Source organism: Lontra canadensis, unplaced genomic scaffold (assembly GCF_010015895.1).
Source record: "Lontra canadensis isolate GAN:19392208 unplaced genomic scaffold, GSC_riverotter_1.0 scaffold25, whole genome shotgun sequence".
NCBI classification, from domain to species: domain Eukaryota; kingdom Metazoa; phylum Chordata; class Mammalia; order Carnivora; family Mustelidae; genus Lontra; species Lontra canadensis.
In genome coordinates, this window is record NW_022631019.1 from 7,855,848 (window position 1) to 7,877,901 (window position 22,054).

At 49.4% G+C, this 22,054-nt stretch overlaps 2 protein-coding genes across 3 annotated transcripts in view; one reads left to right on the forward strand and one right to left on the reverse strand.

The window, feature by feature from the left end:
* Positions 1–7,587, reverse strand: part of MTOR (mechanistic target of rapamycin kinase) — a 125,840-nt gene extending 118,253 nt beyond the window's left edge. The window contains exons 1-5 of one of the 2 annotated variants that reach the window (XM_032863392.1): positions 7,499–7,587; positions 4,702–4,877; positions 3,975–4,083; positions 3,057–3,289; positions 750–950 (exon numbers count right to left, since the gene is read on the reverse strand). In XM_032863392.1, coding sequence (XP_032719283.1) covers positions 750–950; positions 3,057–3,289; positions 3,975–4,083; positions 4,702–4,863 — 705 coding nt within the window. In that variant the 5' untranslated portion in view covers positions 4,864–4,877; positions 7,499–7,587. Of the gene's footprint in view, positions 1–749; positions 951–3,056; positions 3,290–3,974; positions 4,084–4,701; positions 4,905–7,498 lie in introns of both variants that reach the window. The other variant, XM_032863393.1, reaches the window with a different exon arrangement.
* Positions 7,588–12,852: 5,265 nt separating this feature from the next.
* UBIAD1 (UbiA prenyltransferase domain containing 1) lies at positions 12,853–21,202 on the forward strand. Its single transcript, XM_032863396.1, has 2 exons — positions 12,853–13,451; positions 19,004–21,202. The coding sequence occupies exons 1-2, from the start codon at positions 12,932–12,934 to the stop codon at positions 19,489–19,491; spliced, it is 1,008 nt and encodes a 335-aa protein (XP_032719287.1). The 5' UTR covers positions 12,853–12,931; the 3' UTR covers positions 19,492–21,202.
* The last annotated feature ends 852 nt before the right edge of the window (positions 21,203–22,054 follow it).

Below are 22,054 nucleotides of genomic sequence, written 5' to 3' on the forward strand. Positions count from 1 at the left end.
TACAGAATGTGTTAATTACCCAAGGTCCAAAGGTAGAAAGAACACAGGCCTACCCCATCTACATAGGGGGTTCTGCAGTGTGACCAGGCCTGCTCAGTGGCTTGTGCCAGCAACATCAATGATATGAAGTTACCAAGTTCTCTCCTTTAATTTAGCTTGAACCCGCACAATACCATGAGGCAGAGACCACGACCATCCCTACTTAGATGAACAACAGAGGCTCCAGGAAATTAAATGGCTTGTCCAAGTTCACACACCAAATTGTGCCAAGCCTAGAACCCAGGTCTCCAATGCCACGTTCAGGACTCTCTTTGTAGTATAAGCCCCTTGGTTAAGGTTTTTTGGCACCAGCAATGAGCACAGGGCTTATGACGCTGGAGGAGAGAAAATCAGCCCTTTCTAAGTATCATTGTATGTTGCTGCTTCTCAGATACCCATTTTTCTATAATTTAAGAGCTCTAAGAAGAGAGCTCTTATAATTGTTGACAAGAAGACAGTGAGTCAGTTTAACTGGATCACATTTTCATTCTTAGTGGTACATAAAATAATGGCATGGCTACCAACAGATCTTTGCTCTAGTGAAATCCAATGAAATAACTATCGATTCGTACTGAGCTTACGAAACCACTGGAGACCCATGCAAATGTGATGCCTGCTCTGTGGCAAGGCCCCATGGCAGCCCTTTGGGCCAGACAATGCTGTACGTACACGTGCTCTGCAGGGGGTATGGGGGATGGCCACGTGCTCACCCGGTACCACTGAGGCTTCTGCATCTCCTTTGGCTCACGCTGGGTGGTGAGAATCAAACAGGCACGAAGGGCAGCTACGGCTCCCTCTCGGATGGCCTGTTTGGGGTCCCACACGGCCACAAAAATGTTGTCAAAGAAGGGCTGCACTTGCTGGAAGAAGAAGGTGGGGACGCTGATGGCCAGCTCACGGAGAACCAGAACCTGGGAGAGAAAAGCACACAGAGGACTCTCATCTGTATCAGACAGTTTGGTTCTGTCACGATAGGCCTCTTGTCATCCTGGAGCATATATATGCATCAGGAAGAGAGCAAACTTGTCCACCCTCCTAGCTAGGAATCTCTGGGGACCTAGGAGTAAAAATAAAATTGATCAAACATCTCAGTGTTTACTATCCTGGGGTGCTTACGATCCCAGGATGCTCGTCATGTTAGAACATAAGCTCTGGGGACGCCTGGGTGGCTCAGTCAGTTAGGCTGCTGCCTTCGGCTCAGGTCATGATCCCGGGGTTTTGGGATCTAGTCCTGCATCGGGCTCCTTGTCCAGCAGGGAGCCTGCTACTCTCTCTGCCTCTGCCTGCCACTCTGCCTGCTTGTTCTCTCTCTCTGAGAGGTAAATGAATAAAATCTTAAAAACAAACAAACAAACAAAAAAACCCCAAGACCTATAGGGTCTTGTTTAAAAAAGAAAAAAAAAAAAAGAACATAAGCTCTGAAAAGTAGATGTGTTTTATACTTTGTATATTGTCCCACTGACAGCCTAAAACCATCCGTGGAACACAGCATTATTCAATAAGCATTTATTGAATGAACTAATAATGCCGTTTGATATTTAATCTCGCTATTGTGTTCATCTGACAGTGGAAGAAACTGAAGGTCAGAGGCTACTCCAAGTTTCAGAGTCAGGAAGGACAAAACGGACTTGAACCAGGCTCCATGTGTCTGTTCCTCACCCAGTACCAGGATCCCCGCTTGTGGGGCTGGCTCCTAAAGAGGGAGCCAACCAGAAAGGATCCAAATGACGCTTTGATCCCTACCACATTCATTCCCAGATTCATTCTCTCTCTCTCTCTTTTTTAAAGATTTTATTTATTTATTTATTTAAGAGAGAGCAGGGGGAGCTGCAGAGGGATAGGGAGATGCAGGCTCCCCGGTGAGCAGGGAGCCCAATGTGGGGCTCGACCCAAAGACCCTGGGATCATGACCAGAGCCAAAGGCAGATGCTTAACTAACTGAGCTACTTAGGCACTACCCACTCCCCGATCCTCTCTTAAGGACAGACTCTCCCTCATCTAACAGCTTGAAAGTCTGCTCCTCCAAACCAGCTTTTTTCAGGGATGAGCCTCAAAAAGCAGTGGGAATGTCGGGGCACCTAGTTGGCTCAGTCAGTTAAGAGTCCAACTCTTGATCTCAGCTCAGGTCTTGATCTCTTAGTCATGGGTTCAAGCCCCACGTTGGGCTCCACAATGGGCATGGAGCCTACTTAAAAAAAAAAAAAAAAGAAGAAGAAGTGGAGATACACCATGAAAGGAGGAAGAGAGGCTCCCACTCCCCCAATGCAGAATAGCCAGCAGGGAGAGAGGAAGTCTGGGCCAGGTACTAATCGATCAATAAATGCCTAAAAAACAAACAAGAGGGGCACCCGAGCGGTGCAGTCGGCCAACAGCTCAGGTTGTGATCTCAGGGTCCTGAGACTGAGTCCTGCCTCAGGCTCATGCTCAGCGGGGACGCTGCTTAAGACTTTCTCTTCCTCTCCCTCTGCCCCTCCCTGCACTCACACATGCTCGCTCTCTCTCTCTCTCAAATCAATAAATTTAAACAAACAAATAAATAAGGCAAGAAAGGCCTGAAAGGAGGCAGGCCACTGCTCCCAGTGGGGGAGGTGAAGGCCCGACTGCCCCTGCTCCTCCCCTACTCTTAGTCCCTCCGAACTCCCAGGGTACAGCACAGGGACCTTGACAGACACTGACAGGACCACACAGACAGTTGTCTGGGGCTTTGGAAACCTTTTGGCTTGTGGCTTCTTCTCTTGCCTATGGCTGAGGGGTGCCTTCTGCTTAGGAGGCAATGTTGCTTCTAGAAAATTAGAGGTCAAGGTATGCGATGCACTTAGGGCTGCCTCTCTGGCAACAAAAGAGAACTCTAAGTTTTCTCTTTAGATATGGAGCTCAGGGCAAAAAGAGAAAGGGATTCGGGACAGAACTGAAGGCCCCCAAGAAGCACAGTAGCTTTGCCTGGAACGTTCCCTCACTGTCTGCCCTTCAGGGACCTAAGCATGCTGTGTGGGGGACCCCGCCCCACAGGCACTCACAGCGGCGTGTCTCCGGCCCTCGTTGCGGTCGGCGCCCAGCCACTCCAAGGCTCGCTTCACCTCAAACTCCACATACTCAGCCGTAAAAGTGTCACCTGCCATGGCGAGGCGGCCAATGGCCTTGGATGCCATCTCCATGACGACTGGGTCATTCGAGGGGAGGAGGTTCCGAAGATAGTTAGCAAATCTGCCGATGCGAGTGGCATTCCCACCTTCCACTCCTATGAGGCTGGCTGGGAAAGAGAGGAAGGCAAAGGGTGAGGATGGGCGCATCCTATCCTGGAGATCAAGACTGAAAGGAAGGTTGGCAAGTGACCTCTTCCTTCTACTTTGAGCACAGAATGCAACTTCTAGATGGGAAGGATGTGGATAATTTTCATTTTAAAGCAACAGACTTGATACTTGTGCCAGAACTACTTACCCAAAGCAAAATAACCTCATTTTAGTACAGATAATTTATTTTCCCAAGAAGAAAAGGAGAACGAACTGCGAATGAATAGGAATCCACGAAACCAGGCCCTGAGATCTGCGAACGACATGCTTTACAACCATTCCCCACCTCTCCCCTTCCATTCGTGAGCCCTGCTACGCCAAACTGCTCTAGGGGGACACCAGAGCCTGCGACAAGCAATGTGGGGTGGAGGAAGGGAAGGTGGCTTCTAGTCTCAGTAAGGCCACTATCTGGCCCTAGAAAAGCTGTGCCACAGGTCTCAGACTCTGTATCTGAAAATACCAGCTCTGCCCATGCTGCTAGAATTCCTCCTGGAATAAGTACACTGAACGCCACCAGTCTCCTTAAAAATGCCTTAAATAGATAAGAACGAGGCACCAGCACGCAGCAGACACAGGTGCAGTGGACACAAAGGTGAACCAACCTTTACTCCCAGCTGTCACTCTCACCAGAGACTCCGTCCTTACCTATGGCCAAGATGCCACCTTTCCTCTCATTGGCATCTGAGCTGGAAACCAGTTCAAAAATGTGATGGTTCAGCTGATCATAGAAGCGAGTAGACTCCTCCTGACTCATCTGCAAAGGAAGGCGTATTCAGAACAGCTTCGCCGACTCCCTGAAGCTGGGGCAGGGGTGGGGGAGGGAGCGGCTTCCGGCGGCGGGGGGGACTGGGCAGGAGCCGGCGGGCACAGCTCAACCCAAAGAGGACAAAGCTGCTGCCCACTTTCACAGTTGTAAACTGTGGCATCTGTTTAAGGGACAAACTTGTCGAGCGGGCGACATCCCGGCGTTCCAAGGACGAACAAGACACCGTCCTGATGTCACCTGGGCTGACTCTCTAGAAAGCCCCAGGCTACCAACTCTCTAAACCCATCCCGACCACTGCTCTCAGATGGAAGGAACTGAAGGTCTGCAATACGATGGGAAAAGAAAAACAAAACAAAACAAAACCAAAAAACAAACAAACAAAGAAAGAAAATAAACAGCTGACTCCACACTGACTCCTGAATGCCATCGCAACACAGGACGTGCCAGAGAACCGTCCAGCCGCTGCAAAGGAACCTGGGCATTCTACAGACAGGAGGGATTAGTGGCCTTCATGTTCCAAACCCTCCCGGAGTTGTCAAAAGGAGTCTAAACTGCAGCTGGTACATTTGGACCAAACACCCCTGGGCGAATCACGGAAGCCCCAACCTCTCGAAGCTCCATGGTCACATAGTGCTGGAGCTCCTTGGCGGCTTTGGCTCTGGTCTCCTCATTCCGGCTCTTCAGGCCACTGGCGAACTGCTGCAGGACGCTCACATTGCTAGATGTGGTGGTGGCTGTGGTGGCGGCAGCGGGTCCGGTTCCCAGCATCTTGGCCTGAGGTTCTTTGGAGAGAAACTTCCTTGAACGCTCTGCATCACAAACCATGGTGATGAATTTATTTCTTTACTGCCGGGATTCCTCAATACAGGTCTCCACCCCTCCCAGGTCAGGAAGGGGATCCTAAAAAGGTTGGGAGACCTCACCGAGGAACGTACAGAAAGCCTTGATTTAGTCAACAGTGACTGGCATTTAAAACAGGCGGCGTAGGGTGCCTGGCTGGCTCAGTGGGTGAAGCCTCTGCCTTGGGCTCAGGTCACGATCTCAGGGTCCTGGGATCGAGCCCCGCATTGGGCTCTCTGCTTGGCGGGGAGCCTGCTTCCCCCCGCCCTCTCTCTGCCTGCCTCTCTGCCTACTTCTGATCTCTCTCTCTCTCTCTCTCTGTCAAATAAATAAATAAAATCCTAAAAACAAACAAACAAAAAACAAAACAGGTGGCATAACAGACAAGGCCAAACTGTGGGCTGTGGAGCCAGACTACCTGGGTTCAAATCCAGTCCAAAACTACAGGGTGCCTGGGAGGCTCAGTTGGTGAGGCATGTGTCTTCGGCTCAGGTCACGATCCCGGGGTCGTGGGATCGGGCCCCTGCATCAGGCTCCCTGCTCGGGGTGTGTGTGGGGGGGAGTCTGCTTCTCCCTCTCCCTCTGCCTGCCTCTCTGCCCCCTCTTGTGAGCACACGCTCTCTCTCTCTCAAATAAATAAATAAAACCTAAAAAAAAATCATATAAAAATTATATTCTTGAGGAAAATACTTAAAATGTCCCAGTTTCCTCACCTGCAACAGGGTAACATTACCTAACTCATAGCGTTGATGTGAGGGTTAAACGAGTTAATAAATGTTAATAAGTGCTTCGAACAGTGCCAGGCACACAGTGAGTGCTTAGTAATTGTTAGCTATTATTATCACTATGACTACTACTGACACGGCCCAGTGCCAGGCACTAGAGATGGGGAAGTAAAGAGAGAATAAAACAAGCCTAAGACTGTTCATTTCCTCAAGGCATTCAATTTAAAGAGGGACATTGATTATCCTACAGCAGCACTGGCCAGTAGAAATACAATACAAGCCACAAGTGTAATTTGACATTCCCTGGTAGCCATATCAAAAAAGGTAAAAAGAAACAGGAGAAATTAATACATTTTTTTGAAACCCAATACATCCAAAGTATCATTTCAACATGTCATCAACATAAGAAGTATTAATACAGTTTCCATTCTCTTTTTGTCCTAAGTCTCCAAAATCCACTGCCCACGGGCAATCTCCATGTTGGACTAGTCACGTTTCAAACGCTCTAAGCCACCTGCGGCTGGTGGTGATTGTGTTGGACAGGGCGGTTCCATAAAATACGAGTACTTGGAATTGTAGTACTTGAGCTAAGAGACTGACTAGTTCCTGAGATCACACATTCATTCCTCAATTAGGGACCACCCCTTCCGTCACTGAGCCTACAATCTAGGGGGAAAGTGGCCAAAATAGGGCTCAGCCCAGACTGCTATGGGACTAACATATATACCTAACCTAGGGATGTCCAGATTATATTAGAAAATCAAATTGTCGGGGCGCCTGGGTGGCTCAGTGGATTAAGCCTCTGCCTTCAGCTCAGGTCATGATCTCAGGGTCCTGGGATCAAGCCCCGCATCTGGCTCTCTGCTCAGCAGGGAACTTGCTTCCCCCCTCTCTCTCTGCCTACCTGTGATCTCTCTCTCTCTCCTGTCAAATAAATAAATAAATAAATCTTTAAAAAAAAGGAGAAAATCAAATGGTCAAAATTCTTATTTTTGAGAGTATTGGTGAGATGCAGAAGGGAAAAAAAAAAGACATCAGGTTGCAACTGGCTTTGTAAAGCTATTAAATGCTCCAATGCCAAGAAGAAGACTGCAGAAGGAAATGTCATCCTTCAGGGGAGAGGAAGCTCAAGGATCCCTGATGAGAAAACTATGGGGTGTGTGCCCTCGGGTCTGCGATGACGGGGAGGGAGGCTGGCGAGGAATTCTCTTTCTCAGGAAAGAACTAGAGTATCTTCTCCACAGGGTCTGAGACCCACAGGCCCACCTGCTCCAGGCACAAATCAATGGAGGTACTGGAAGTCAAATATCCCAAGAGTCTTGGTGAGGGCTTGCTGAAGTTAAAGTTGGGGTGGCTGAAACTGGGGATGGGGGCGGGGAGGGCAGAGAGGATGAAACCCAAGGATGGAACCCAGCTCAACTCCGGGGACTGGGTCCTTGAGTGGTCCCCAGGGGGCAGACCGAGGGGCACTCACTGACACTGCCCCTCTCTGCGGTCAGTCTGTAGATGGCTAGTTAGAAGGGGCGACTGCGGGGCATGGAGACCCAAAGGCGCCCCGGCAGTACCGGGGCTGATGGGCCGGCCTTCGCGGCGCCAGGGACGCACGGCTGTCTGAAAGGCCCGGGGGTCTCCTGGGCATCCGGGAGGAGGTGGGTGCTGCCTCGCCGGGCGGGGTCAAGGGCTCTGAGAGCGCCCAAGCCCGTGGGGCCAGTACGGAGAGGACCCCACGTCCCAGACGGGCGACTTCCCGCTCCCCCCACCCCCACCACGGACCAGGCTGACCCTGGGTCTGGACACTCCTCCGCCTTGGAGGAGTCGGTGCCAGGCCCCAGACTCACCGCGCGGCCTCTGCTAAGGCCTCAGCTGCCGCCACCAGCGAAGATATCGCCGCTTCAGGCCCCCCGGCCCCACCACCCGCCTTCCCCGCTGTCCTCTAAGCCGGGCGGGAGGGAGGGTGGGTCCCCAGCTCAGAGGACCAATCGGCAGGCTTAAGAAGAAGATGAACTGGAATGCAGGCCAATAGAAATGAAGGAGAAGAGAGGCTTAGGGACCCGGCTTCTTTAGGGGGCGGGGACTGTTCAAATAGACAAACCACGCGGCCAGTGGCCAGCGAAAGGAGGCTTACGTCAATGCGGGAGAACCAATGGGTCTTGGGTTGATTTCAATCACTTCCACGCGCACATCCGGTGCATCGCTGCTATTAGTCCCCTCCGCATCTACACTGTGGCGGCGTGTAGCCCGCGGTGTGGGTACGGTGGAATGGGACTCAGAGGCTGTGCGTCCTGCCCGCTTTAACCGGAGCGTGAGCGACGTCTGTGTCCTGTGATTACCGGAGCACAGACCTAGAACTTTCCGACTGGTGCTACTCATGCCCCCGCGATTTCTCTTTTGTTAAATGCAGTATGCATCATAAACCGTTTTTAGTTAGAGTTTCCCAGTTTTCCAACATTATCTAGTTCACAAGATCTTTTGCGGGAGACCATAACCAAGTTTTAGCTAAATGACCTTCTCCCAGATAAATAATTTCCAAATAACATCATTTAAAATCATCCTTCCAGGGACACTTGGCTGCTCAGTTGGTGGAGCATGGGACTCTTGGTCTCTGGTGCTCAGTTCAAGCCTTGGGCGTAGAGCTAGTAAAGCTTACTAAAAAAATAAATAAAATAAAATAGAATAGAAAAAAATAAAAACATTATTTCAAACAATAGCAAAAATGGAATTTGACTACATCTCTTTTTTTTCCCCCCTTGGTTATTATAATAACAAATTCCTCAATGGCTTCCAGTAGGGGTCTGATTAAATAAAATATGATGCATTCATATTAAGGAAAACGTATGGAGCCATTAATCATCGTAATGTAGATTAATATTTGCTGAGAAGGAAAAGGGTTCATGATTTGTTAAAAAAATGCAAGTTATACAACAATATTAGTATAATATACCCCTTTATAAAACATTTATATATTCCTTAGGTGTCTGTAGTCACAGGAGGGAATATACAACTAAGACATAATACAATACGGAGAAGGTATACTTTTTCCTTTATATGTTACCATCAACTACTTGTGTAATACAAAGAAGTATCTGTTGAAGATATGTAAGTTTCCAGAAGTTCTAAAGTGCCAAATTAAAAAGGTTTTGGCAATATTCTGTAGCTAACAAAATGCTTTGGCAGGGGCGCCTGGGTGGCTCAGCCGTTAAGCATTTGCCTTCGCTCAGGTCTTGATCCCGGGGTCCTGGGATCCAGCTCCACATTGGGCTCCCTGCTCATCAGGAAGCCTGCTTCTCCCTCTCCCACTCCCCTGCCTGTGTTCCCTCTCTCACCGTGTCTCTCTCTGTCAAATAAATAAATAAAATCTTAAAAAAAAAAAACGCTTTGGCAGATTCTTTTTTTGATTTGATTCATGGTTACTGCTTTAGGTTTAGAATCTTTTCATTGTACTACTTATTCTCTGAAATAATTGTCCCTCTGAATTTCATATTTTCCACTTGTGTTCAACATCTCTATATTTAATCATCAAACATTTAAAAATATATAATGTGTTCACTGTTCAAATCCAAAATAAATAATATTTATCATGAAAGGTCTCGCTCCACTCCTGGCCTCTCACTATTTTCTTAATTCTTACGTATCCCTAGAGTTTCTCTATGTAAATATAAGCAAGTATAAATGCATATTCTTATTTTCCCCTTTCATTACCACCTACACTGTTTTGGACTTTGAAAATTTTTAGTAGATCTTGGGGCACCTGGGTAGCTCAGTTCGTTGAGCATCCTACTCTTGATTTGTGCTCAGGTCATGGTCTTGGGGTCTTGGCATCATGGGATCAGGCCTCTCGAGCAGGGCTCAGGGCTCAGCATGGAGTCTGCTTGTCCCCCTCCCTCTACTCCTCCCCCCATATTCTCTCTCTCTAAAATGAATAAATAAATAACATCTTTTAAAAATTTTTAGTAGATCTTGGAGATCTTTCTTAATATATAGAAAGCTAGCTTATTCTTTTGTTGTTGTTATAGCTGCATAGAATCCCATCACATGGATGTACCATAATTTATTTTTCCAGGCCTCTGTTGATGGACACTTGTGTTGTTTCCAAATTCTTGCTGTCATTAATGATGTAGCAGTGAATGTCTTTGTACATATGTAATTTTTTCCCCTGGCAGCTACACCAAATAAACATTGAGAAATGGAATTACAGGGTCAGCATAAATGCATATGTAGTTGATGGACAACATCAACTTGATCTCTATAAAGGAGATACTAATTTTCATTTCCACAGGCAATATATAATATTTTTATCACCCTGAGATATAAGACCCTGTTTTCTTTTTTTTTTAAAGATTTTATTTATTTATTTGACAGAGATCACAAGTAGGCAGAGAGGCAGGCAGAGAGAGAGAGGAAGATAAGCAGTCTCCCCGCTGAGCAGAGAGCCCGATGCGGGGCTTGATGCCAGGACCCTGGCATCATGACCTGAGCCAAAGGTAGAGGCTTTAACCCACTGAGCCACCCAGGCGCTCCTCTTCCCCCGCCCTGAAAATTTAATTTATTTATTTGATGGGGGAGTGCATGAGTAAGGGGAGTGGCAGGCAGAGAGAGAGGGAGAAGCAGACTCCCTGTGGAGCAGGGAGCCCAATGCTGGGCTCAATTCCAAGACCCTGGGATCATGACCTGAGCTGACAGCAGACACTTACCTAACTGAGCCACCCTGTTGCCCCAGACCCAGTTTTCTAATTAATGATCAAAGATGTTTTCATAGCAATAGTAATCAATGCATTTATAGGTCTCTTTTCAGTTTACAAAGAACTTTCTTATGTTAAATAATAGAGAATATTTATTGAGCACTTACATGAATATTTACTGAGCACTTACAATATCAGGCATTTTGGTGGATATTATCAAGTAGCAGTTAAAAGCAAATTGGAGTGTAACTGAATCTGAAACTTTGCTCCAACACTTACTAGCTATACAACCAGGACTTAATCTCTTTGTACCTATTTCTTTATCATAAAACTGAAGGGATTATAATGTGCTTACCTCTATAGGCAGTGTTGTGGGGTTAAATGCTAATACACATTAAGGACCTAAAACACTCTATGACACATGTGAACAGTCGATAAATGCTATCACTTATGCCTGAACACTTCTGTGAGACAGGTTGCAGTGTTTCCACTTCATACTTGAGTAAACAGACATAGACAGGGATTGCGTCATAGAATTGATGAGTGATGGAGCCAGGATTTTGAAATATCTGCTTCTTCCTCTTGTCCAGTTTGGCAGCATAGGACACTTGGGTCTGGCCAGCTCGCGAGAATGTGCTGGGTGGTAGAAAAGCTAGTCAACAAGGGAAGAGGCCTGTATGTAGGTACAGGGCTGGCTCCATGGCTGTGTGAGGCCGTATTGCTCTGTCTTGAAATTCTTAATGACTTTTAAAGAAGGGGCTGCATGTTTTTATTTTGCACTAGGCACCAAAATTATATAGTCTGTCCCAGATACATATATGTGTACTGTAACTGTCGCCATGTAAATAAGGTATAGCATATCACTTATAAACAATAATAAAATGAACATGCTTTTTATTGCAAATTCCACACGGCAAATCGATTCTAACAGCATGCTTTTTTGAGGGGGGGCAGATATTGCATAGCCTCTCTAGGCTGCAACTGACCGATGTAGTTCTGATATGGATGTTGGTTGATATTTTCTTTCATGTCCGCTGCTATTCACAACGTAAGGGCTACAGAGCTGATACACTTTTAAGTTTAATCTGCATTGTTAACTTATCCCTGTCACTTCTTCTTTTTTTTTTTTTAGATTTTATTTATTTATTTGACAGAGAGAGAGAGCGAGCGAGCACAGGCAGGCCGAGTGGCAACAGAGGCAGAGGGAGAAGCAGGCTCCCCGCCAAGCAAGGAGCCCCATGTGGGACTTGATCCCAGGACGCTGGGATCATGACCTGAGCCGAAGGCAGCTGCTTAACCAACTGAGCCACCCAGGCGCCCCTCCCTGTCACTTCTTAAGTCCAGATGATCAACAAAACAATTAACAAGCATCTGCTGATCCGTTTGGTATAAATACTCCCACTATGGCAGATTTCAAGCTACCAACGGATGTCACTGAAGAGAAAGCTGGGAAGAGATGAGCATATCGTATTTCCACAGATATTAACAATCTGAAGCACATAAATGGTAAAATGGAGTGAAATAATTAGGAAGTAATGAGTTTTGTTACCTTTGTTTGTAATATAATTTATCTCATAAATTTGTATAATTTAATTTTTAATAATGGCTGTGCTTAATGACCAGCTCAGAAAATTCCTAAAAATTTAACACTTGGCTCCCTCCAGCCGAAACAAGCTACAGATATGGACCATAAGCTTCCAGAAGGCAGGCAATGAAGACACAGAGCTGGCCACGTGGTAGAGTGGGAAGGAGGGTTGTGAGTAGTAACCTAGACTGTGGATAAAGACGCAGGCAGGCCAGTATATGGCAAATGGTAATTGCACAATAAAAGAGGGGAATTATTGCTGTTGTGATTATTACTAGAGCTAATAATTTCTTGGACTTCATTTTCTATTCCAGAGCTTCATTTCCCATTTAAAAAGTGGGAGGTAATCATACCTTTCTCATCGTCCTCAATGTGCTCCCTGATTTGTGTCCATTTTTTCACTGCTGCGTACGACATAGTAAGTGCTCAGTAAATGCTTGTTGAACGAAAAAAATGAATGAGTCCTATTTTGTTGAGTGGAAGCTCTAGGTAAGTCGTGAAGCGACACGCAATCGGGGTCGTCTTTGTGGTACTAAGTGATGCTGCGGGTCTGGGGGCACCTGCCGGGCTCGGATCCTCGGTGAGCGATGCGGTGGAAGGCGCGGTTTCCGCCAGCCCCGCCCACTGTCCCCAAGCCCCAGGCCCCGCCCCCGCCTCGGCCCGGCCCGCGCGTCGGCCCCTGTTTCCGGGCGGGCCTCCGGAGGCGGGCGCACAAGATGGCGGCCCCAGTATCTCGGGGCGGCTGGCAGCAGCTCGTCCTCGGGCTCTAGCCCGGGCCTTGGCGAGGTGGAGAGACAGGCTTCGCCCGGGTGACAGCAGGTCTGGGCGGGCCGCCGGGCCTCGTGGGCTGCCAGGTCCGCTCGGTGCTACCCCCGGGGCCCGCCGCCTCCCCAGCCCGGCCCCGGGGCGGAACCGAAGGAAGGTCAGGTCTGGCCGCCCCGCCCCGCGCCCAGTGGCTGTTCGCGGGTGTTCACTATTAACTTTGACTTCAGCCACGTGTAGCTTCCATGGCGGCCTCACAGGTCCCAGGGGAGATTAACATACAGGCGGGAGAGATGTCCGGGGACAGGGACCTGCTGGGGAACGACTGTCCGGAGGAGGACAGGCTTCCCCAACGCTCCTGGAGGCAGAAGTGCGCTTCCTACGTGCTGGCCCTGCGGCCCTGGAGCTTCAGTGCTTCCCTCACGCCGGTGGCCCTGGGCAGTGCCCTAGCCTACAGATCCCAGGGCGTCCTGGATCCCAGGCTGCTGGTGGGTTGTGCCGTGGCTGTGCTGGCCGTGCACGGGGCTGGCAATCTGGTCAACACTTACTATGACTTTTCCAAGGGCATTGACCACAAAAAGAGTGATGACAGGACCCTGGTGGACCGAATCTTGGAGCCCCAGGATGTTGTCCGGTTTGGAGTCTTCCTCTACACTTTGGGCTGTGTCTGTGCCGCTTGTCTCTACTACCTGTCTCCTTTGAAACTGGAGCACTTGGCTCTCATCTACTTTGGAGGCCTGTCTGGCTCCTTTCTCTACACAGGAGGTAAGAGTTGGCCTGTTCCCTGGCTGCATGTACTAGAAACTTCTGCTTCACATAGGAGTTAGAGGGCTGGAGGAGAGGTGTCACAGGCTCTTTTTTGAGTTAGGCCATTTACGTGAAATCTACAATGTGTGGGTCATGTGGATTTTTGGAGAACCCTAGTGAGTTGAGAAGATCCTGGCTTGGTTTATGGATGTTAGTCCCTATATGGGAATCACATATATGGGAATTTTTCCATCTAGTTTCTTTTTTTGGTCGTATCCTATAACACCACCATTTCAAATTCCACCATTCAAATTCCAATTACATTTGAAGAGCTCAACATCACACAGCTAATTACTTTCAGCAAGTTTGCTGTGTGACTGCTTGCAAGAAGCTTATTAAGGTAGTGATGGACAGGTGGTCAAGTCCTACTTTTTGAGCACCTGTTATGTGCCAGGCACTGTTCTGTGTGAACCCAGCAGTCACAGCTCCTGAGCCGGGGCTCTTGGGGAAGTTATTTTATAGATCTTGAGGAGAGATAGAAAGTAAAACTAGTGGGGCGCCTGGGTGGCTCAGTGGGTTAAGCCTCTGCCTTAGGCTCAGGTCATGATCTCAGGGTCCTGGGATCGAGCCCCGCATCAGGCTCTCTGCTCAGCAGGGAGCCTGTTTCCCGTCCTCTCTCTCTGCCTGCCTCTCTGCCTACTTGTGATCTCTCCCTCTCTCTCTGTCAAATAAATAAATAATATACATATTAAAAAAAAAAGAACAAAAAAAAGAAAGTAAAACTAGTAAATTCTATTCAGGATCACCAATGTCCTGGTGTGCTCAGGACTTAAGATGGCTCCCAGGACGCTGGACTTTAGGTGTGGAAATCAGGAGAGTTCCTGCTAAGCCCGGATGAATTGGGACCCTGATGATAGTATATAAAAACATGATTAGTGCTTATAAGGAAAAAAAAGAGCAAGGGGACGCCTGGGTGGCTCAGTTGGTTAAGAGGCTGCTTTCGGCTCAGGTCATGATCCCAGGGTCCTGGGATCCAGTCCCGCATCGGGCTCCTTGCTCTGCGGGAAGTCTGTTTCTCTCTCTGCCTCTGCCTGCCACTCTGCCTGCTTGTGCTCTCTCTCTCTCTGACAAATAAATAAAATCTTAAAATAAATGAGATAAATAGAGCAAGGAAGGAGGACATCGCTGTTTGAAGCAGTTTGATCAAGGTAGGCCTCCTCAAAAAGGTAATATAAGCAAAGATAGAAGGAAGTTGGCTAAGCATGTATTTAGAGGAAGGGTGTTTGAAATCTCAGAATGGTAGTTGCCAAAGGCCTTAAGGCAGGAGTGTTCCTCAAAAATTTGAGGAACAGCGTGAGTCCATTATGTGGGTGAGAGAGAAAGTAAATACGAGGAGGTAAAGCAAGGAAAGTATGTGGGGGAAGGGCAGAGAAGCACAAAGATTACGTGGGTCTTAAGGTTTTCAAAGAATGGATAAAAGAGGGTGGGCAAGGACTGAAGCAGGAAGACGAGGAGGCTGTTGAACAATCCAGGCAAGAGAAGTTTGGTGGCCTGCATCAGGGTGGTGGTGGTAGAGAACAGAAGAGGGTGTCAGATTCTGAATATATATATATATATATTTTTTTTTAAAGATTTTATTTATTTATTTGACAGACAGAGATCACAAGTAGGCAGAGAGGCAGGCAGAGAGAGAGGAGGAAGCAGGCTCTCCGAGGAGCAGAGAGCCCAATGCGGGGCTCGATCCCAGGACCCTGGGATCATGACCTGAGCCAAAGGCAGAGCCTTTAACCCACTGAGCCACCCAGGAGCCGCCTGCATATATTTTGAAGGCAAACACAGTTTGTTGCCAACCACGCTGCTCTCCTGGCTGTTTCTGGGACAGTCAGGTCATGCTGCTGCCCCAGGTCCTTTGTAGATGCTTTTCTTTGGCTTGGAAAGCCCTTCCTCCTTCTATCTGCCTGATTCACTTTCTAACCTCCTCCACCGATTTGCTCACTTGTCAACTGTTTTGTGATGCCTTGCTTTCTGCCCTATTTAAAATTACAAAACAATAAAGTTTTTTTGCAGCAGCTGAAAATAAAATAAAAGTGCGCGCATGTGCGCGCACACACACACACACGCTGAGTTTTCCCCCACAATACCTTCCCTATTGCTCTTTTCTGCTTTATTTTCCTTCATAGCACAGACTACTTCTAATGTACTATCTAAAGTACTGACTTTGTTAATTGTCTTCCCGTTTAGACTAGAAGCTCCCTGGGATTAGGATTTGGGTCTCCGTTCTTTGCCGAAGCCAGGGTGCCCAGAACACTGCCTGGCATGTGGTTGTTACTAAATATTCATTGAACGAACAAATGGGGAGACACTGAAATGCATCAAGCAGAGTCATGACATAATCTGATTTATGGGTTAAACATTGACCTTTATTGATACAATTGGCTACTGTGAAATGCACAGAACTGAAGTGTTAGAGTTTGATCAATTTCAGCAGAGGCACACAGTTGTAAAGCCCACACCTTGTCCTGATACAGAACATTTCCATCACCCTCACATTTCCATCACAGCTTCCTTCCCCGTCAATTCCCACTCTCCCTGCCCCTATCCAGAGGCGGCCCTGTTTGGTTTCTTTCACAGAGATTGTTTTGTCTGGTCTGGAATGTTCCGTAAATGGAATTGTTCATATGAATTCCTGTGCCTGGTTTCTTTGCTCCGCATGGTAGTTTGAGATCTCATCGCATTGTGATGGGCGTCAGTAGTCCCTTTTTATTGCTGAGTAGGATCCACTGTGCGGACAGAACCAAAATTTGCTTATCCTTTCTCCTGTCCAGCGACATTTGGATTGTTTTCGTATTTTGGCTATTAACGCCTGAACACTCTCGGCGAAGTCTTTCTGTGGGTACTTGTTTTCATCATTCGGGGACAAAAGCTGGGAGTGGAAGCACTGGGTCAGAGGGTAGATGAATGTTTTCACTTGATGGGAAGCTGCCAGTGTGTTTTCTGAAGTGGTTGTACTAGTTCTGTGTTCCCACCAGCAACGTGTAAGAGTTCCAGGCACTCCGTGGCCTTGCCAACATTCTGACTTATGTTTTAATGAATTCATGCTGGCCACTGTGCCAAGAACTCGCCCAGGCCTTCACTGTGTTGGCTCATTCGGAAAGTGGTGTTGGGAGGGGTGGGAATGCCCAAAAGGAGAGGTGGGCCACATTTTGAAGCAAGTGGAGCCTGTGAGCCCTGGGCCATACTCCAGAAGCAGCTTTCCTCCCTGAGGGCTCTATCATTTTCTCCTGTCAGGTAACTTCCAGGAGGTTACCAGACCTTTCTCAGCCATGGAGTGGGCTTGTGGTTGGTTTCTGTGCAGGACCTGTTCAGGGTGGGGGTGTGTCCTTGCTTTGCTCACATCATTTTTTGCCGGGTGATCTATGAGATCCAGCCAGATGGGTAATCTAGCCAGATGTCAAGGCAAGAGCGCTCTTGTGTTCTCTTCCGTAGTGCCAGCTCCGGTGTCTGCTGGGAGAGTTCGGAATGTCAGCAAAAGAGGAACGGGCAGCGGGAGGAGAAACCTGCCGGGCCCCCACTGGGAGTATCCCTGCCCGGCACCTTCCCTGGGTGGGGGTTGTTCCCTCAATGTGTGAGGTACCGCAGGAGACATCGATTTACTACTTTATAGCAGGAGCCAGAGTTCTGCTCGAGACAGCTTCCTCCTGGAGGGCGTGTCCTCAGACAACCAACAACCAAATCATTCGTCACCGCGCTGCTTGGGGAGTGTGGAAGGACTTCGCTGAGTGTTGGTGGCTTCTGGGGGCCGTGGCTGTGACCCTTCTCTGGGGACGCTTCATTCTAAAGAACCAAGGGTGGGCACTTGAGTACTAAAGCAGCTCGACTAAACAGAGGTGTTGGCTGATACTCTGGTGGTAGTCATGGTGCGGGATGTGATCTGGTGGTAGTCATCGTGCAGTATGTGAACGTGCCAAGTGTTGCGTGTCACTTATCTTTCAATAAAGCTGAAAAAGAAACAACCCGGAACCCCAGCTACTCGTGTGAAGGGAATCCTGAGCCGAATCCTGTTCTCTGGCTGCCCTCACTTTCTATCCTCTGCAGACCATGTTCCCTTGCCATTCTAGGCGGGTTAAAGTACAGTTGGTGACCCCAGTACTTTTCTTTATCTCCTGATCCTGAGGCCATGAGTTGGAAGCTTGGTTAGACCCGGAGGTTTCCCAGACTTCTGTAGTGGTCTGTGCCGGGCCCACCTCTCAGCGGCCCGGGCTGCCTCACTCTGAGTGAGACGTTCTTCTTCACCTGGGCCCCAGGCTCTGGGTGCTTGTTACTGTAGCTCTGTGTTCGGTTCAGCCTTGGTGCCACGCACTGGGGAGCGAGCTGTGAACAAACCTGACCCAAGGCCCTGCCCTCTGGAACTTAGGGTTTGAGGGAAGGACGGAGACAGAGTCATTAGAAGTGTGATTAATTTTACAAAGCTGGAAATCTGGGTCCCCTGGGAGCATGTGTATTGCAAGGGCTCAGGGGATGAGGGAAGGCTGCCTGGAGGAATGGGCTTTAACGTCTTAAAGGGTGAGTAGGAGTTAGCCAGGCAGAGGCGGGGTGGGGTGTCCGAAGGCCCGGAGGAACTGACAGAAATATGAGTGAGGCAGAGAGGAGCTCTAGCTGAGGCCGGAGGGAGGCAGAGCAGCCCCAGAGGCAAGCTGGTGAAAGATCCGAGGACAACCTGTGCTGAGGGTTTTCAGGTGTATGTTGGGGGAGGAGCACAGTCCGATGAGTGTTTCCGAAGGCCCCCTCTGGCTGCCCGTGGAGATCGGGGGAAGGCCAGGGAGGGGAGGTCCTGAGAGTGGGTGTCGCAGTGTTCCCCGTATAGCGTGACCAGGACTCAGAATTCAGGGATGGAGTGAGATCCGATGGAGTGTGGCATCTTTGGAGAGAACTGGGCAGGTCGGAATGAAGTGGTTTAGATGGGATTTGAGGTGGGATGGAGTTTGGGGTGATTTAGTTGTAATTCAAGGGAACCAGAGAGGGGAAGCCGTGCTGTAACTTCGTTGTCTGAGCTGTTACTCGTCACGTGGGTGGAAGTTTCTTTATGTGGAGTTTGGGTGCCCTGAAGTTTCACTGAGCAGGGCTTTCCAAACCAGAGCCCCGCAGAGGTTGTGGAAGAAGGAGGCAGCAAAGTAAGAGACTGGGATGGGTATCCTGTGAGGGACTGACCGACAGAAGCCATGTCTTGCAGGGGTCGGTGAAGGGAAGAAGCCGAAGACCCAGATTGTGAGGCCTCTCAGAGCCTTCACGGGCTCTCTGGTTAGGTACCGTGTGCAGTGGGAGCTCACCGCTCTTTGTTGCAGGGCTCTGCTGGCGACAGTAGGGAGGAAAACTTGACTCTGAAGCCTAAGTGGGTGCTGACAGACGAGTGTTCTCTGCTCCTCTGTGTCATTGGAGACAAAACCAGAGGGCAGGGAGCTCCCTGACTGGCCGTTCTTCCCATCCGAGAACTCACCGCTCCCAGCCGATGAACGGCCCCTCGGTTTCCAGCCCTCGATCTCATACCAACTCTCTGGGTTTTCTGGCCGTAGGAATCGGATTCAAGTACGTGGCTCTGGGAGACCTCGTCATCCTCATCACTTTTGGCCCGCTGGCTGTGATGTTCGCCTATGCCGTCCAGGTGGGGTCCCTGGCGGTCTTCCCACTGGTCTACGCCATCCCTCTCGCCCTCAGCACCGAGGCCATTCTCCATTCCAACAACACCAGGGACATGGAGTCGGACAGGGAGGCCGGAATCGTCACGCTGGCCATCCTCATCGGCCCCACGCTCTCCTACATACTCTACAACACGCTGCTCTTCCTGCCCTACCTGATCTTCAGCATCCTGGCCACACATTGCAGCATCAGCCTGGCCCTCCCCCTCCTCACCATCCCCATGGCCTTCTCCCTGGAGAGACAGTTCCGAAGCCAGACTTTCAACAAACTGCCCCAGAGGACTGCCAAACTCAACCTCCTGCTGGGGCTCTTCTATGTCTTTGGCATCATTCTGGCCCCCGTGGGCAGTCTGCCCAAACTGTAAGGGGACCCGGCGCTTCCCCTCGCTTCTCCCCCCGGTCTCGGAATGTTTCTGTGGAAGGCAGAGAATCTGAAGAGGGCGGGTGGTTTGCAGCGAGGGGCCTGAGGTTGCCTTGTGAACTCCCACCTTTTTTATTATTTTCTTTCTAAAGATAAGGTTTTGTTTTTGTGTCACTCTGTTTTATGGTGAGTCTTGAAACCACTACTAGTGTAAGAAGGTGAATGGGGTGCGTGGTCCTTGTTTTACTGATGATTTCCACTAGGGGGTGCTGTTAGGTCACTTTAAAGCAGATGAAAAGGCCCGGAGACTGCAGGAGCTGCTGGCGGGGCCTCTGGTCCTGGAAGAGCCAGAGTCACTGAGGCTCCCGCTTGCTCTGCCACCCGCCGGAAGTGTTGTCCTGGTTGCTGGGTCTCCCAGGATGCGCCTGCAACCGGTGCCAGGGCCTGGTGACCCAGGGTGCATCTGTGTCTTACCTTGAATGCTTGGGGCCTGAAATACACTGTTTCGGAAAGTCCCTCGTTAACAGCCTACTGTGGCGCCGGCTTTTTGCCTCATCGTGATTCGAACCCTTTGGCCCTTCATCTGTCCCTTCCCTCACGGGCCAGCGGAGAAGTGGCAGATCAGCCTGCGGCCAGCCAGTCAGGACCCTGGGGGCTGGGGAAGGGAACCACCCCCACCCTGGGGGCTGCTGAAAAAGTCACTCCGCTTTTGGATAGAAACTGGTAGGGCTGCTGTCTTCCCTTTGTAGAGTCTACTGGAATGACAGGAAGGACTCCAGCCCTTTGAGTAACTATGAGGAGCCCTGAAATCCTAGGGATTGTGTACTCCTTAAAGCCCCCGGGGCTGGCTTCTCCCCCAACCCATCACCTTGCCTCCCGCTCCCCTGTGCCCACCCTCCGTTTCTGTCCGGTTCCCATTTGTACATCTCCCAGCCATGGAGCCTCACTATTTGGGTAGCAGCGTAGCAGCTGAGTTGGGGACAGTTGTCACTTTCCACCGAGCCACAGGCTGAGCAGACCAGGGATGTCGCGCATCCCTGAACAAATAAGCCAATAGACACAGTCCTGACCCTGTTCAGCCAGATGGCAGGCCCTGCCAGGGAGGGCACGGTGTCTCGCTTATTGAAGACAGACGGGCAGTACTTACCCCGTTTCTCCCAAAGGCTTCCGTTGCCTTGTGCATAGATCGTTTGCTCCCCGAATGGGGGAATTCCAGTGCTGATCGGAGCTGCCTCTCACTTCACTGCCCGCAAAGTACAATTTCTGGGCGAGAGTGGCTCAGTTGCATTTGGTCCAAGACTGAAATAGATTGAGCCCATCAGCATTATACTTTTCTGTTGTGATAATAGCCTTTCTGAGTGGCGTCTCATGGTCTCGGCCACCGTAAAAGACAAGAACTGGCTCTTACCCGTTCAAATCAGGCTAATTATGATTTGGTCCTGGAGTTAGAATTGGTCAGTTTCCTTGGAAAAAACATATTTGGAAATTGCAGGCCCTTCCTCCAAAGTTAAGGGTGTTTTGTCTACGGAGCTCCAGGATCCTCAAATGGTGGTCAGAGCCCAGTAACAAGAGTAGGAAGGATGGCCCTCCTCTCCAGCCATTCTTCCCGGCACCATTTTTCTTTCACACCGGGCCCATGGCACTGTGCTCAGAGGGGTCCTGCCTTCGAAGCCAGGCTCTTGTGGCCCCTGTTAAGGGCAGGCCATTCTCACACAAGTCTCTAGGACCCGAGTTCCCTGCATCCCCAGACCAGACCCTCCTTCGGAAGCACTCATGTCGGGAGGTGTCAGTGAGCCTCTGCACTGTGTTGTAGTACAGATTTTAATGCACATTTTTATATATAAATGTTTCTAAAAGGCCCAGTTTAGTGCCAGATTTTATATGCAGGCCTCCATAATTTGTATTATATCTCCTGATTCAACAAAGGTGGTCTTTAGACCTGAGAATAAAAACAGTGTTTATCAGTCGTCTTTGCTTTCTTCCTCCTTCTTGTCTCACTGTGCACTCGGACTCGTCAATCTCAGACCAGCGCAGGAATGCTGGGACATTCGGTGGGGGTGGTGGTGGTGTGGTACTGGATCTTTGGCGATGAATCTGGGGAGGGGGAGGTTTGACCAGACTTGATGAGCCTTTAGGAGAGACCCGAGGGACTGCTTAGAGCCAGCCAGGCCAGAGTAACCTCACTCCCCCTGTCCTTGGCTACTTTCATTTTTCTTTTTTCTTGATAGGGTCCTTGTGCTGATGGACGGAGAATGTGTAGTAGATGGAGTACATGTGGGTTTCAGCGAGGCATTTGATAATATGTCCTTAGGAGCAAAGCAGAGAGATGCAGAATGGATAGCAGTCTAGCCGGAGGAATTGACCGGGAGACTGAACAAGCTGTGGGAGAGAGCGGGCTGGTCAGGGTATCATGCCAACGGGCAAGGAGGCCTGTAGCAGCCCGTGTGAGCCTGCCTTCTGCCCTTGGCCTGGCTGGTCCAACACCTGTTGTCAACAACTAGAATTAGTCCAAGACACAGTTTTTGTAAACTTCGGAGGAAGAGCTTATAAAATGCCTGACCATTAGG

What these genes read in the sequence shown, in the direction of transcription:
- UBIAD1 (XM_032863396.1), top strand. Translation starts at nt 12,932, where the DNA reads ATGGCGGCCTCACAGGTCCCAGGGGAGATTAACATACAGGCGGGAGAG. An exon ending in CTCCTTTCTCTACACAGGAG is followed by an intron (nt 13,452 to 19,003) that starts GTAAGAGTTGGC and finishes TTCTGGCCGTAG; the next exon opens with GAATCGGATTCAAGTACGTG.